Genomic DNA, 14,608 nt, shown 5'->3' with positions numbered 1-14,608 from the left:
CAGAGCCGAGTTGGTGCGGCCTGTAATGGTATCTAGTAACACCATTTTGGATGGAAATGGGCATTAGCTTTTTTTTTAACAATGACTTGTTAAAACTATTTATCATCATCTACTACTCTACCCAGTACTGTAACTAAAAGTCCCTTCAGAAAGTGAGACAAAAATCCAAGGCTTGCTGTTCAATAATTGCTTATTTAAAGGACTGATGCAAAAACTTGCCTTTACTAATGACTTAGAAACAATAACTATTGTAAATGTACCTGGACAAAGTATTTCAAAACCTCAAGTTAACTAAATCTGGCAACACACTCAGATTTTTTTTTTTTTAGCAATTTTTAAACTAATTCAGTTACAGTCTATTACTGTAAGCTGCTGTAACAAAAATGTTATGTCATGTTGCCTACACTTCATACACTGACACCACATGAATTGTGCTGAGTCACACACTATCCAACCCCTGGGTAAATGGCATTGTCCAAAAGTAATCGCATCAATAATCCACGGACCACAGCACTCCAAATAAAATTCAGTTTACAGAACTACTGACAAGAGTGAATCAACTTTGGTAAGAGCAGAAAACTTACCAAACTTACAACAACAACAAAAATGAACTGCAACAATGCAAAGCGGTCAAAGAGTGGCCACAAGTGCTTAGGCAGAACCGATTACCTCCAACCAGCTCCTCTCTTGTGAGTTTAACAGCAAACGTCCATTCAAACCTTACAAAAGCCAGCTAGTCAGATACCCGAAGAAAATTTGTAGGTTTTGAATACTAAAATCCGATCTTACACCAGACAAAAGAGACACAAAAGAATAAACCGAGCATAAAATCAAATCACAATGATATGAATAATCAGAACAGAAGGTAAAAAAGGGGGGAAATGGCAGCTGTGAGAAGTGGTGGAGAGAGAAATGCAGATGTAAGCTAAAACTAGTGAAGGAAAGACAATGGGAAAATGGAGGACATGGAGGCTGTGACAAAACAGAAAATTGCAACTGCAAATATGAAACAAAAAGATTTGAAAATAAAGCCTCAAAATCAGGCAAAGAGATTAAGACTGATGAATAGACATGCTTCAGGAGTGGAAGAGACAAGAAAGGAAACGATGAGCTGCAGGAGAGAAAAGAAAAGGTCTAAAATGGAAAGGCGGAATAGAGAGGCTGATAGCAGCAGAGAACGTGAGAGACAAGCAAACACTTACTGAGGTGCAACTCTCCTCCAGTATCTGTCGATGCCATTTTTGAAGTACAGAACCGCAAGCCACCTGACATTCACATCCAGCATGTGGTTATTGAAGATATTCTGTGGAAAAGAAACATATAATCAGCTCAGCTCACAGTGCCTTGTTAGCTCAAATGAGTAGGACTGACACAGTACTCTGATGGCTACAAGCCCTTTAAGATACAGCACCATTAAAATCCAGGTCACACTGACTTTATGTTACAATATGTCTCAAGTGACCAAACTAATGCAGCTTTACTTATCATAAATGCCAAAATCACTGACATTTAAAATGTAACCACAGAAAATACTGCTGTGTAAAGTCATTCTTCCTTACACGGCACAGGCAGAGGCTCCATAAAGAGAGAACAGTAACATCAAAGATTGGAAACTTAGTCCTTTCAAGTTTAAGAGATAACATGACTTTTCAACATGATTTTTCAAAAACCATAACTTTTACTTTTGCTTAGATGCAGACCTAAAATATCCATCTGTTTTTTATTTAACTATGCAAGTTAAGAAAGAAACTAAATCCTTATCAGATTCCTCTCTGAAACAGTAATTCAGCTGGTTTGGTTCCCTTGCTCTTTATTTACTGATACCTTCTGTACCATCTCTGAGGTGAGAGATTAAGAGAGACCGCTATCATACTAAATGAGATGAGACAGCGCGCACACAGCACACCATGGCCTAATTGCCAGGGACCGTGGTATCAGGAACATCTCGTGAAAATTTAAATCATCTGTGACTCCAGAGATAACACTGAACTCAAAGCTAAGGATGACCCAAGATGGGATTTTTGAGATGGGGTCTAGCAAAATGACCCCACCCCCAATTCCAAAAAACATCAAAGCACACACGCTTTTAAAGTGAGTTAAAGAAAAAGTTTGTGGTGATTTTCAGTATTACAAACGTAATAATAAATCACCTTGTGATTGTATGTCCCCACCAATTATGCTACAGTTTGTACCTATGTCTATCCAGACTAAGAAACCCATATAGAAACAAGTTCACAAGAAAAAAAAAATGGCTTTCACATTTTCCAATGTAAGGTCAAAGTTAACATCTTGGCCATCCTACACTTGCAAATATGATGGGCCATTAAAGGAGAGAAACAAATGTCACATTCTGATGTGCATTCTCCTCCATTAATCTGAGGCCATATGAATGCATCAGTTTCATGAGCACCATTTTTTTCCTTCCCATAAAAGTTACAATCTTATTTGGCTGGCTCTGGTAACACTCACTTATCACTTTTAAAATGGCACAAGTCTGAACTGCATCCAGGAAGAGACAGGCTCACAGAACTGTCTCACACATCGTTAGTTGCTCAGCTCACTCAGTCAAGCTTGTTGGAGAATGCCCTGAACAGCAATAATGTTAGGGGGGAATTTAAAAAAAAAAAAAAACCCTCCATGCAGGAGGAACTTTCACTTTATGCCTCGCCATCACTCTCTATGTCCTAACTAAACTCAGGGAAATCTCGTAGTTGGTCCTATACATATGACATATGCAAAAAACCAGCTTGTTATTATTTTACAAAAACTACCAGGGTCAACTATTACTACTAGCCTCCCTGTTACTAATAGACAATTGTGTATTGTGTATCCTTTTTTCTGTGTAACAGCCCGCTGTGACTTGTAGCTTTAAACAAGTCTCACACGTTTCCTGCAAGGTTGCAAACCTTTCTTTGTCCATTTCTGTGCAGGATCGTCTTCTTTGACACTTTGCTAGTCATCCACTAGTGTCTTGGCACTTGTTCTGGGGTCTTTAGACACATCTTTCACTAGTTTTCTTTCTAGAGTCCTTCAAATCTTTTGCTTCCTACCTCTGCCAGGTTTGTTCTATACTGTGTGGCTCTCTCTTCAATTTTTCAATAGTTATACACTATACGCTGTGATAACTTTGTATATCCATCTTCTTATATGTAAGCACCAACAATTCTATTTCTCAAGTTTAATCGGATTTCTTTTTGTTTTTAGTGTCATATTTTTTCCTCAAGTTTTTATACTGGTTTTTAAGATAACCTTCAGTTTTAACTTGATTTTACAAGCTTCAAGCATTAAAACGCATCAGTTCACAGCAGTGCTTTGTGCTCAATAAAAAGTTTAGTTTTCCAGAGAGCTGATAATATTGCCACTGGTAATTTTTAGTTTTCTTAAATAATTCTGTTAATGTGTGTAAATACAAATATTTTATGCTTTCTAAAGAAAACTAGTATTTTTAGAAATGCTATGTTGAAAATCCCTTGTTTTGCTGAAAAAGCACTTGGGAAAAAACAAAAAACTTCAGAACTGCCTAAATTCTTTGTGGCACAGATTCAACAACGTGACCCCATTCCTCAGACACAATAGTATTACACAGTTGCACCAGATTTGTTGGCTGTACATCAATGATGTGACTCTCCCATTCCACCACACCCAACAGGTGCTATGCTGGATTATGATCTCATGACTTTGAAGGCCACTGAAGTACAGTGCTATATTTTAAAAGAAATCTTTGGACCTTTGTGACTTTGAGTGCATTACTTCTGCTGGAAGCAGCCATCAGAAAATGAGAACAAAAACAGCCTTCACACAAAGTGTGGTCAAAAAGAGATGGAAATGGCCAGCCACATTACTCAGGTAGGCTCGGGTGTTTAAACAATGCTGAATTGGTACTAAGGGGCCCAAAGTATGGGGCAACCTTTTATTGTCAATTTTGGTGATGTCGTGTGAACTGTAGGTTCCTATTCTTAGCTGGCAAGTGTCACCTTCGTATTGGGTGTTCAGATACTCTTCTGCATACCTTGATTGTAACAAGTGGAGTTATTGTGGTCTTCTTATTAGCTTGAAGCAGTGAAGCCATCTCCCCTGACCTCTGGCAGCAACAAAGCATTTTTGTCCAGAGAGCAGCTGTTCAGTGGATATTATAAAGTTTCTGAAATATTAGGACCAGCCTGTCTAGCACCAACAACCATGCCAAGCCAAGCCACTTGAAATCACCTTTTTTCCCCTGTTCTGACATTGAGTTTGAACTTCAGCAGGTCATCTTGGTCATGTCTACATGCCTAATTGCACTGAGTTGCTGCCATATAATTTGTTGATTAGGTATTTACGTTAGTAGCATCAGTTTAAGTGCTGTACCCAACAATGTGACTGGTAAGTCTAAAAGTTATTCTCCTGAGTTAACTGATTACTAAAGAGATGGAAGTTCCAGCAACACCTGTAGTATACACAGTGTTGGGGAGTAACGGAATACATGTACCGCCATTACGTATTTAAAATACAAAATATGAGTAACTGTATTCCGTTACAGTTACCGTTTAAAAAGGTGGTATTCAGAATACAGTTACTTTGTTGAATTAAAAGGATTACACGGCGGTCTTTTCCTGTTTCTTATGTTAGGCTGTCCCCTCTATTTTTGGTAATTCCACGCCGGTGGAAACCCAAACAAAACACATATTAAGAGGCTCTAATGCCTGTGTCTCAATCTCGTGGCCCATTTCACCCCCACTTGCGGCCCGCATAATTAAAAATTATTGTACAAAAAATGATTTAATATGAAAGCAATAGGCAGAGTGTTACAGGCATAGCCCTAAAGAACGTAGCCTTATGGGCAGTGTAGCCCAGTTCTAAGTAAGCTCTTAAGACTCGACTGTACTCTGTGTTCGTGTTTTCCTCCGAAACAATAAGTTCTGGTGGAGCAGCCTTTCAACGCTTCTCTCTGTCTCTCGCTAGCAAAGTTGACCCAAACAACAAAGTAAAGCTAGTTTTTGGCTACGAGCCCAACACGGAACCCGACGTATTAGTCAGAGGTCCCTTTACTGCGGTTCGGAGCCGCGGACCTGTTTTATACGCACACGGAATAGTTTTCTATACGAGATCGCTGCAAAAAGTGCATCCTTACCTAATGTTCACCTACTGTTACTCATTTTATATTAAGATTTAAAAATCTAGTTGGTATTGGTATGGCGAGTAGCCTTCAGTAATAGTAATAAATCACAAAATAGTACATTCATGTAGTTGTAAAAAGCATGATAATATATTAAGTAATCCAAAGTGTTCAGAATACGTTACTCTCATTGAGTAACGTAACGGAATATGTTACAAAATACATTTTGGAGCATGTATTCTGTAATCTGTAGTGGAATACATTTTAAAAGTAACCTTCCCAATACTGAGTATACAGAAGAGCTTTATTGCTTAAGCAGCGCGTTTCCGCTTGTAGCCTTCATCAGCGTCATCATTAATTTAATACTGCAGCACTGATTCAATACCTGCAGCATCATCATCAGGAGGATCCATCCTTATGCTTCTCCAAAGGGAGAGAGCTCAGCATTTTTAGTCACATAGCACAACAGTGGTAACTACATTTATTGCCTTAAAAAAAACAAAAAACAAAATAAAGACAGGAATAATCAGAAGCTAACAACAAATTACTTTGTGTACCTCACCTCACACAGCTGTCTTTACAAACTTACACATTACTAATTGTTGTTGTGACTTACTAAAGGTTACTAAAGTGTGCATGGATGCATCAGCATAACTAGATAGGGTGTCATCTTGCAAATTATCGAAGTAGCTGTGAAAATGTTTTCTTCTAATACGGTTAAAAAAGGAAGTCTAACCTAATGCATCTAATATTACATGATGTACTGTTAGATCTCACTCATGGTACCCATTGTGCAAGAAGCATGGCTCATTCAGTAACTGTTGTAACATCAACAAATATCATCAATGTTTGAATAGATCATGTCACTGTAAAAGATGCAACAGGACTACGAGAGGAGACCGACAACAAAAGCTATCGTTAGTTTCACTATATTTCACATCGTGGAGAAGTAGTTTCAAAAGGAATTTTCAGAGAGACTTCCAACGTGAAAAGGAAATAGCATGCAGTGTTGTCTCACAAATCTACAGTGTATTATTGGCAAATATAAAGGAAAATAATAAACTGTTCCATGAATGTAATAATCATTCGAGCATAGCCTTGCAAAAGACAACCTGAGCCAATTTCTTTACGAAATGCAGAGAGAGATGAAAGTGAAATCCATCTCATTGTATTGTATTGTATTGTATGGTTTAGACGGCAAACAAAAATGTGTGAGGATCCACTGTGGATCCACAAGGGCTTTGTGGTGAAAAGACACCAAGTGGTAGGTGCCGGTCAGGGCATTGTTTACCAGCTTTGTCACCACATATTGCATATTGACAGTTGATGTGGTTAAAAAAGAAAAAAAACTTGTTAGATACTTTCGTGTGAAGGTGACTGGACAAACTGTTAAAACAGAAAATATCTTACTCCTCAGTGTCCTGTTCTAATGCCGAGAGAAATATTTCCATCCATCTGAAAACAAAGAAGCCCTAAAATGATACGTTTCAGCAGATAAATTAAACCCGGTGGCATCTAACTTTCAGCAAAATACCCCATTAAGATCTTTATTTATTAGTTTTAGTGGTTTTGATGTAGACTTTATTTCTCTTCTTTGATATCATCCCCTCACCAGAAGGACTGAGTAGAAGCCTGGCTGGGTCTCCCACTGCCGGAGCTGCTCCTCCGCAGGCTTGAGCACAGCTGTGTCCTGACTGGTAGCTTGGGTTAAGGCCTGCAGCACCACTGAACTGGCACTGTCCATATCCATAGCTGGATATATCTGCAGGAAAACATAAGAGGGGAGGGAGAGAAGGAGAGACAGACAGAAAGCAGAATTTATTTTTTCTGTCCGTGAAAAGTTCTGGTTGAGCTGGGAGTAAAACCTTTCAAAATAGTTTCAGTGTAGCTAAAGCTGATGCAGTCAAATTACATCTACAAAAAAAAATGTCAGTACAAGGAATTTCTGTTGCTTTGTGTGTGGCTGCATCTTTTTCCATCTTATTTTTATTATAGATCAAGCAGTGCTGAAATCACTGTCAAACTGACTGAGAAAGAAACAAACCCTTCCGAATAAAGAGAAGCGCACCTAATAGAAACACTGACAGTCATCTCGGCTGTACAAAGAGCTGTTCTGTCCCAGATAGAATTCAAGCACCCCAGCTTCACACGTCCAAAGGTGTTTTTCAGTCTCAAAGGAAGTACCCGAGTCACTTTCAGTCTGAATAATGAACTGTTGCCTAACCAGGCCTACACTGATAACATGAATCCTTCATTATGAGCTCAACATTTCAACGAAGGGATTAACAGATTTTGTTTGCCTTTTTTTTAACACTCTCCTCAGTACAAAACAAAACGAGCCATTTACAATATGAATAAAAAAAAAATACATTTATTACTGTTATTCCAAATACATTACATTAAAAATGTTTTTAAAAATTCCTTTTAACCAACCAGTCATATTAAATTGGCACAGAATTCATTTTAAGTGCCATCCGTGAAATCATTAGTAGTATGGTGGCTGACTTTTCATGATTAGGTTAGAAAAACAGCATAGGGAACAACAAGACTGCCATCTACAGTCCAAAAATAAATATCCTGCACCACAAAACACTGTGTGCTTCTGTAACGACATGTGCATTAAGAATGCATCAGGAGCATTGCGGACAGTGCAATTTTCACATTACAAAGTATAATTATTTTAGTGCACAGTCCATGCATTATACATTATCCATTATTAATTTTGATTATAGTAAGACTAGTACCAGTCAATTCTTAAAGACATTAATGAAGGTTGACTTTGTGAGCACAGTCATCTTGATTTAAGATAAAAATTCACCTACAAACTGATAAGCGTTTCCTCACAGATAAACTTTACCTTGGTGGGCCACCCAGACATATTAAGAGTTACCAAGTATACTTCAAGTATACTTACCAAGTATACTTGAAGATTACTTAATATATTATCCAAGTACAATTCAAGCTTTTTCCCCCCCCTTAATTGTCTGAGTAAATGATACTATCTGCAATCAGTGTCCAGGTTGTTATTGTGGCAATGTGGTTTCTGCTTTCTCTGAGAGTGGAAGCAGAACTGCTGTGAACTGGAGGGTCACTCCAACTGGAAACTGCAGAAAGTGACTACTGATTCAAGTGCCGCTACAGTGAGTTTACTGAGCCTGCAGACCAGAATAAGGACTGTCACCAGCTGCAGTCTAAGACGGTGGAATTCGAAGTTCATCTGCAGGATGAAAGGCTCATTCTGCAGAGCCAACTGATTATAATATTCACTTATTTATTTTTCACAAAGCACTTGACAAATAAGATTTTCTCCTTTTATTTACAGGGTCGGGTAGCATACACTTTCATTTCCAACTCACATTCCACTCTCATGGCTGTTGACAACGCTTTCCTGACCATCTCCATGCAAACTGAATCAGAAATGGCAAAAAAGGATTTCACTCCAAAGAATCCAATAATTCAGTCCAATAATTTAAAATCCCTTGTTTTGACATCTGTAACTTATGTCATATTTTTATTTCTATTTTCTTTCCTTAAGTATAGCGTCTTGACAGTCACCCTTCTATTAATACTATTTGCTAATTTTTGTATGTTTGTTACACTTAAATGTTTTAGATCATCAAACAAATTTAAACATTCGACAAAGATAACACAAGTAAACACAAAATGCAGTTTCTAAATGGTGTTTATTATTATGGGGAGAAAAAAATCCAAACTTATATGGCCCTGTGTGAAAAACTGATTGCCCCCTAAACCTAATAATGGCTGGGCCACCCTTACCAGCAACAAGTGCAATGAGTCTTTTACAGAGAGGATTTTTGGCTCATCTTGCAGAATTGTTGTAATTCAACCCCACTGTAGGGTTTTCAAGCATGAACTGCCTTTTTAAGGTCATGCCACAGCATCTCAATCAGATTCAGGTCAGGATTTTCAGTAGGCCACTCCAAAGTCTTTATTTTGTTTTTCTTAAGCCATTCAGAGGTGGACTTGGTGGCTTGTCTTGGATCCTGCTGCAGAACTCAAGGGCGCTTCAAGTTGAGGTCACAAACGGATGGCCGGATATTCTACTTCAGGATGTTTTGGTAGACAGCAGATTTCAGCAAGTCTTCCAGGTCCTGAGGCAACAAAACAGCCCAGACCACTACACTACCAGCACCATATTTTACTTTTGGTGCGATTTTCCTTTTCTGAAAAGCTGAGTTTCTTTTACGCCAGATGTAATGGGACACACACCTTCCAAAAAGTTCAACTTTTGTCTCATCAGTCCACAGAATTTTCCCAGAAGTCTTTGGGATCATCAAGATGTTTCTGGCAAAACTGAGATGAGTCTTTATGTTCCTTTTGCTCAGCAGTGGATTTTGTCTTGAAATTCTGCCATGCAAGCCATTTTTGCCCAGTCACTTTCTTATTGTTGAATCATGAACTCTGACCTTGACTGAGACATGTGAAGCCTGCGGTTCTTTAATGTTGTTCTGGGTCCTTTGTGAGCTCCTGGATGAGTCGTCGATGTGCTCTTGGAGTAATTTTGGTAGGCCGGTCACTCCTGGGAAGCTTCACCACTGTTCCAAGTTTTCTCCATTTGTGTATAATGGCTCTCACTTTGGTTCAATTGAGTCCCAAAGCCTTACAAATGGCTACGTAACCCTTTCCAGACTCACAGATTTCAGTGACTTTGTTTCTCAGGCGTTTCTTCAGATCGTGGCATGATGTGTTGCTTTTAGAGCTCTTTTAACCTGCTTCACTTTGTCAGACAGGTTCTATTTCAGTGATTTCTTTATTCAGCAGGTCTGCCAGTAATAATGCCCGAGTGTGTTTAGTAAAACTGAACTCAGCATTACAAAAAATGTGGTCAATCAAAGTTAATTCATGATTTAACAAGAGGGGCAATTACTTTTTTACAGGACCAGGTAGATTTGGATAACTTGCCTCCCTTAATCAGTGAAATCATCTTTTAAAAACTGGATTTCGTATTCATTCGGGTTATCTTCGTTTAATACAAAAAAATTTTGATGATCTGAAACATGTAAGTGTGACAAATATGCAAAACACAGGGGAATCAGGAAGAGGGTAAACATTTTTTCACACCACTGTATGTAGACATAACACTGCTTTATCCCTTTAATTGGGTGCCTTTTTCGGCATGAATGCTTCATAGGTCATAGTAAATCGTTCAACAAAAATAGATTCCTCTGAAAATGGTCATGACAGACAGACCTGCAGCAATACTGGAGAACTATCACTCAAGGCCATGAAGAAAAAAAACACTATAAGAAAGTCTGACTCATTGGAAGCAACAGAAATGAAGGTTGGTTCAAGAGTTTTAGACAGTACTGTATGTTTACTGCAGAAACTAAAGTTAAATAGTGATTAGTCAGTAAAATAAAAATAAAAAAAATATGATACATTGTAACTAAGATTCACAAACTGAAATAAAAGTGAACATCATACAAAAAAAGAAAAATGTGTTTTTGGTTTAATCTTCTCTTGTTTAAAGTTTAGTAGAGTTTAAATCCAGTCTAAAAGCTTAAAAAAAAAAAAAAAAAAAAACAGGGTGCAGCAACAGAAACTCAGCTGGTACCGAAATGACAATGAGTGTTATGTGGAGCATTCAAGCACTGAAATGCTTGCAAAGCAGAGGGAAAAAATTAGAAACTTGGATAAAGTCCAGTTTTCAAAATGTTGTATAGAAGGGCGGGTTTGGCAAAGAGCCTAGTCTTGGCTCCAGCAGTAGCAGCTAATAACGTTACACTCAACCCCCTGAGAAAAGCACAGGAGGACAGGCTCTGTCCCCAAACTCCTCCTCCCCATGCAAGACCAATACTGCTGAGGTTAGATCAAAAGGTAAATAAAGACGTTCCGCTCTCTGCAGTCAAATTTAACAACAAAACAATAAAATTATACTGAAATACAAAAAGGTTACATCCGTTGGACTTGGGGTTACCAAGGCAGCCCACACATAGTACCTAAGGTATACACCAAGTTTACCTTAGGTACTATCACTTAAAAACCGTGTCGAGCACTGCTAAGGTGACCTGAGTAGGTACTAATGGAAGGGCTTTAAGTGAGCATGTAGTGGCAAATGAAATAAGCCTTTGGATGAACAATGACGGCATTGTGATTTTGCCAGGCAGTTCCTATTAAATACCATCTATTAAAAATGTTTATTTAGGTAATATATGCTTTAATATAATAACTTATTTTCCTATGGTTAGTGATGTTATAGGACAAATTTCTGGTGAGGTGGAATACATTATTAAAGCATTACTGAAAGAAATTCTGATAACACAGAATCTGCAGATTGACTCCAATCAGCAGCATTATGAGTTGGAGTTGTGCTTATCTTTTACTGTAATGTAATAAAATATCATCCATTTAGAAAACTCACCTGTGTGAGCTGCCTGGTTTGCTAGGATATTGTCTACTGATATAATCTCACTGTCATAGACGGCTGTTTTATACAAAGAAGGTTTACAGAGCAACATTTTAAACTATTTTAAAGTGCTTTAAATATGGTTTCAGTGGCAATTTCCGGAGTGGAAACTGAATCTCAAGATAGTTTCAGGATTATCTAGCTTACTCTTGGTGGGTATTTTAGTTAAAGAAATCATTAAAATGGTGGTAGTCAGTAGACCACTGTAATATACCAAACTTCTTTTTCATGACACATGCTTTAACTTTTACCAGAAAAAAAACACCACGACCCAAAAAAACAAAGCACTTAGACAGTTTTTTGCTTTCCCTACAGTGACATACAGTATGAGAATGTACTCTGTTCTGATCACATACTGCTTTTTTTTTTACCTTGTAAAAACTTGTTCATCCACAACATCCACAATCCAAATCTGCATAACAGTATTTAACCACTACAGGAAAACCTTTAGCCAAAAGGTAAGGATTTAAACATGGGCTGTTTAATTTCTTGGAATTTGGAAACAGCAGTTTCATCTGTAACCTAAGTTAAATTGTTATGCTGTCAGTTGGGGCTGTGAGATATATATATATAACTGCTATTCACGCTCCTTGGTGAGTGTAATGAGACAAACCTGGGGCAAGTCTGACTGCAGGAGCAAGACCAATGTTTCAACCTCAAATTACTATTTAGTACGTCAAAAGGTAGCTACTTCAATAATCTCCAACAAAGCACAAAAGAGGGAAAGAAAGCTGTTCCCGCTGAAGATAGAAGAAACAAACTTGTTTTGCCACTTAAGACAGAAACAGGCCACTGAGTACAACCAAGCTAAAAAGGAAGATATACCAGCACCTAATGATGTGTGACTCAAACAAATCACTCCAATTACCACTGTAGCCCTCACTAGCTCACATGAAGAGCAAAAGATGGACGTAAAATTGCACGGTGGAAAAGCTGGGCGTTTCGCATTCTGTTAAAAAGCTCAACACAGGAGAGATCATCCCACGCAGAAAATATTTTCTAGTTTTATTATCTGACGATGCTGCGCAGTTTCTGAAGCGTTACAAGGTTAAGATACTTTATTTACTGTTAAGCTAAAGTGTTATTTTATACTTTAAATCATATGCTGTGTCACTGGATTTAAAGCTGCTGGCACCTTCTTTCAGTAATCACTCTTGACAACAGCTAATTGGAAAAGGATAGAAAATACCCCTTAATTTACATACATTAAATGCTACTACCTGAATATCGTGATATAATTTGGGGGTTATATCACCCACGCGTAAATTGCCAACACATGAGGCTAATCCAGCGGTAGGCAGCTAAATATTGTTTTGCACTTGCCGTAGCTTCTGTCGCTAACACTAGCTTGCTGTCAAATGTTGGCTCGGTTGACAAGAAAGCTAGGGTGGCAACTGCAGGGGCTAGCGGTACATTTACTGATTTACCTCTAACTAAAGCTACGGTAACACACGCCTGGACATTTTACACTATATATAGCTATATGTGTCTACAGGCCTTTAGTCAAAGCAAGTATTTGTTATGATTATACAAACGCAGTCGCTAGCATACGCAGTGGGTTAGTTTGTTTCTGAAGCACAGAAGGAACCAAAACAAGCTCAGTGGCGTGGGGTAATACTGGGGCAGAAATTTTAAACTAATGTGATTCACATTTGCCTTTTACTACTGCTGTAGGATTCGCAAATATAGTCCAACTTGCTGTAGTCTTGCCCCAGTGCGCGTCATCTATAATCAAAATACCGCTCACTCACTAAAGAACCGGGTGGGCAGAGTTCATCATCGTGCATATACCCCAAAACACCAAAGCTAACTTTAGGCTGGCTAGCTAGCAAGCTTGAACTTATTCTATCCAAACCAACGTCCGTCAGTAGTATTTGTCCTGGCAACCAATTAAATATTTCTACAAAGACATATGAAGCTGGACTCACCTAAAAGAAAAGCAGTAGAAAACAGAATCTGTGCTTGTAACAGTGGCTGCTAAAGCGCTGCCAGTGGTAATGTAATGAGAGGTGGAAACACACGCTTGTAGGAATGGCGCGGGGAGAACAGCAGGCGCGTGTTGATGACGTAGGATCAGCGGCAGGCTGCTTTCATCATGAGTAAAGAGAGCCAATCGCTGTTTAGTATACTGACACCAAAAGAATTTTTGTATTTTGTTTGTTTTTGTAGGAAGGATTTTAAAGTTAATTCCGTCCTGAACTGGGAACCAGTGACGTTACTTCAGTACTGGGGTAATATGTTCAAATTTCAATATGCCTGTAAGGACTCTGGCCACTGTATTCTGAACAAGCTGAAGTAATCCTACTGATGATTTGGCAAATAGATCATTACAGTAGTCTAGCCTGCTTGATATGAATGCATAGACCAATTTTTCAAAGTCAGTCTCAGAAATATATTTTCTAACTTTTCATACACTTCTTAAGTGGTAGAAAGCTGTTCTGGCGACCTTATTTGTATAATTATCCAAACTGAGATCACGTTCCAAAATAATGCCAAGGTTCCTGACTTGCTCACTGCGTTCAGAGAGAAGAAGATAAACATGGACAAAATTCTGTTTCTGACATTTTTGGTGCAATCACAAATATTTCTGTCTTGTCTCTGTTCAGTTCTGAAAAGTTTCTATACATCCATCAGTTAATGTTATCAGTGCAGCTTATTAAACTGTGAACAGTAGTTAGATGATTAAAGAAAATAAAAAGCACAACTGTGTATCATCTGCATAAGAATAGTAGGACATATTATTATTCTTTTTGATAGTGCCAAGCACATACTAAAGGACATTTTAGTATCTTGTTTAATATATCTAGTCTATTTAGACTTGCATAGAGACCATGCATTATTCAGATATACAGTTTCATGATTACTTAAATTCCTGATTTCCTTTAATTATCTTTTTTTTTCCCCAGTTCAGTACATTAGTTCTAGTACGTTCCCAGGGTGGGCTTTCTCATTTCAGTTCAGTTTTTGTTTATTTGCTTGTTTGTTTGTTTGTTTGTTTGTTTGTTTGTTTGTTAGTTTGTTTGTAATTCCCAAAAAGTTGATTCTGTTCATCTTGACGTAGCATTTTCAGTGGGAAAAACATTCCG

At 38.1% G+C, this 14,608-nt stretch overlaps 1 protein-coding gene across 1 annotated transcript in view; it reads right to left on the bottom strand.

The window, feature by feature from the left end:
• ipo11 (importin 11) overlaps positions 1-13,555 on the bottom strand; it is a 132,495-nt gene extending 118,940 nt beyond the window's left edge. Inside the window, exons 1-3 of the mRNA XM_063490574.1 lie at positions 13,451-13,555; positions 6,708-6,857; positions 1,203-1,303 (exon numbers count right to left, since the gene is read on the bottom strand). Of these exons, the coding sequence (XP_063346644.1) occupies positions 1,203-1,303; positions 6,708-6,845 (239 nt within the window). The 5' untranslated portion in view covers positions 6,846-6,857; positions 13,451-13,555. The remainder of the gene's footprint in view (positions 1-1,202; positions 1,304-6,707; positions 6,858-13,450) is intronic.
• Positions 13,556-14,608: the final 1,053 nt, after the last annotated feature.

Source organism: Pelmatolapia mariae, linkage group LG12 (genome assembly GCF_036321145.2).
Source record: "Pelmatolapia mariae isolate MD_Pm_ZW linkage group LG12, Pm_UMD_F_2, whole genome shotgun sequence".
Classification (NCBI taxonomy): Eukaryota; Metazoa; Chordata; class Actinopteri; order Cichliformes; family Cichlidae; genus Pelmatolapia; species Pelmatolapia mariae.
The sequence above is the reverse complement of the archived record's forward strand: the minus strand, read 5'-3'. Positions and strand labels throughout refer to the sequence as shown.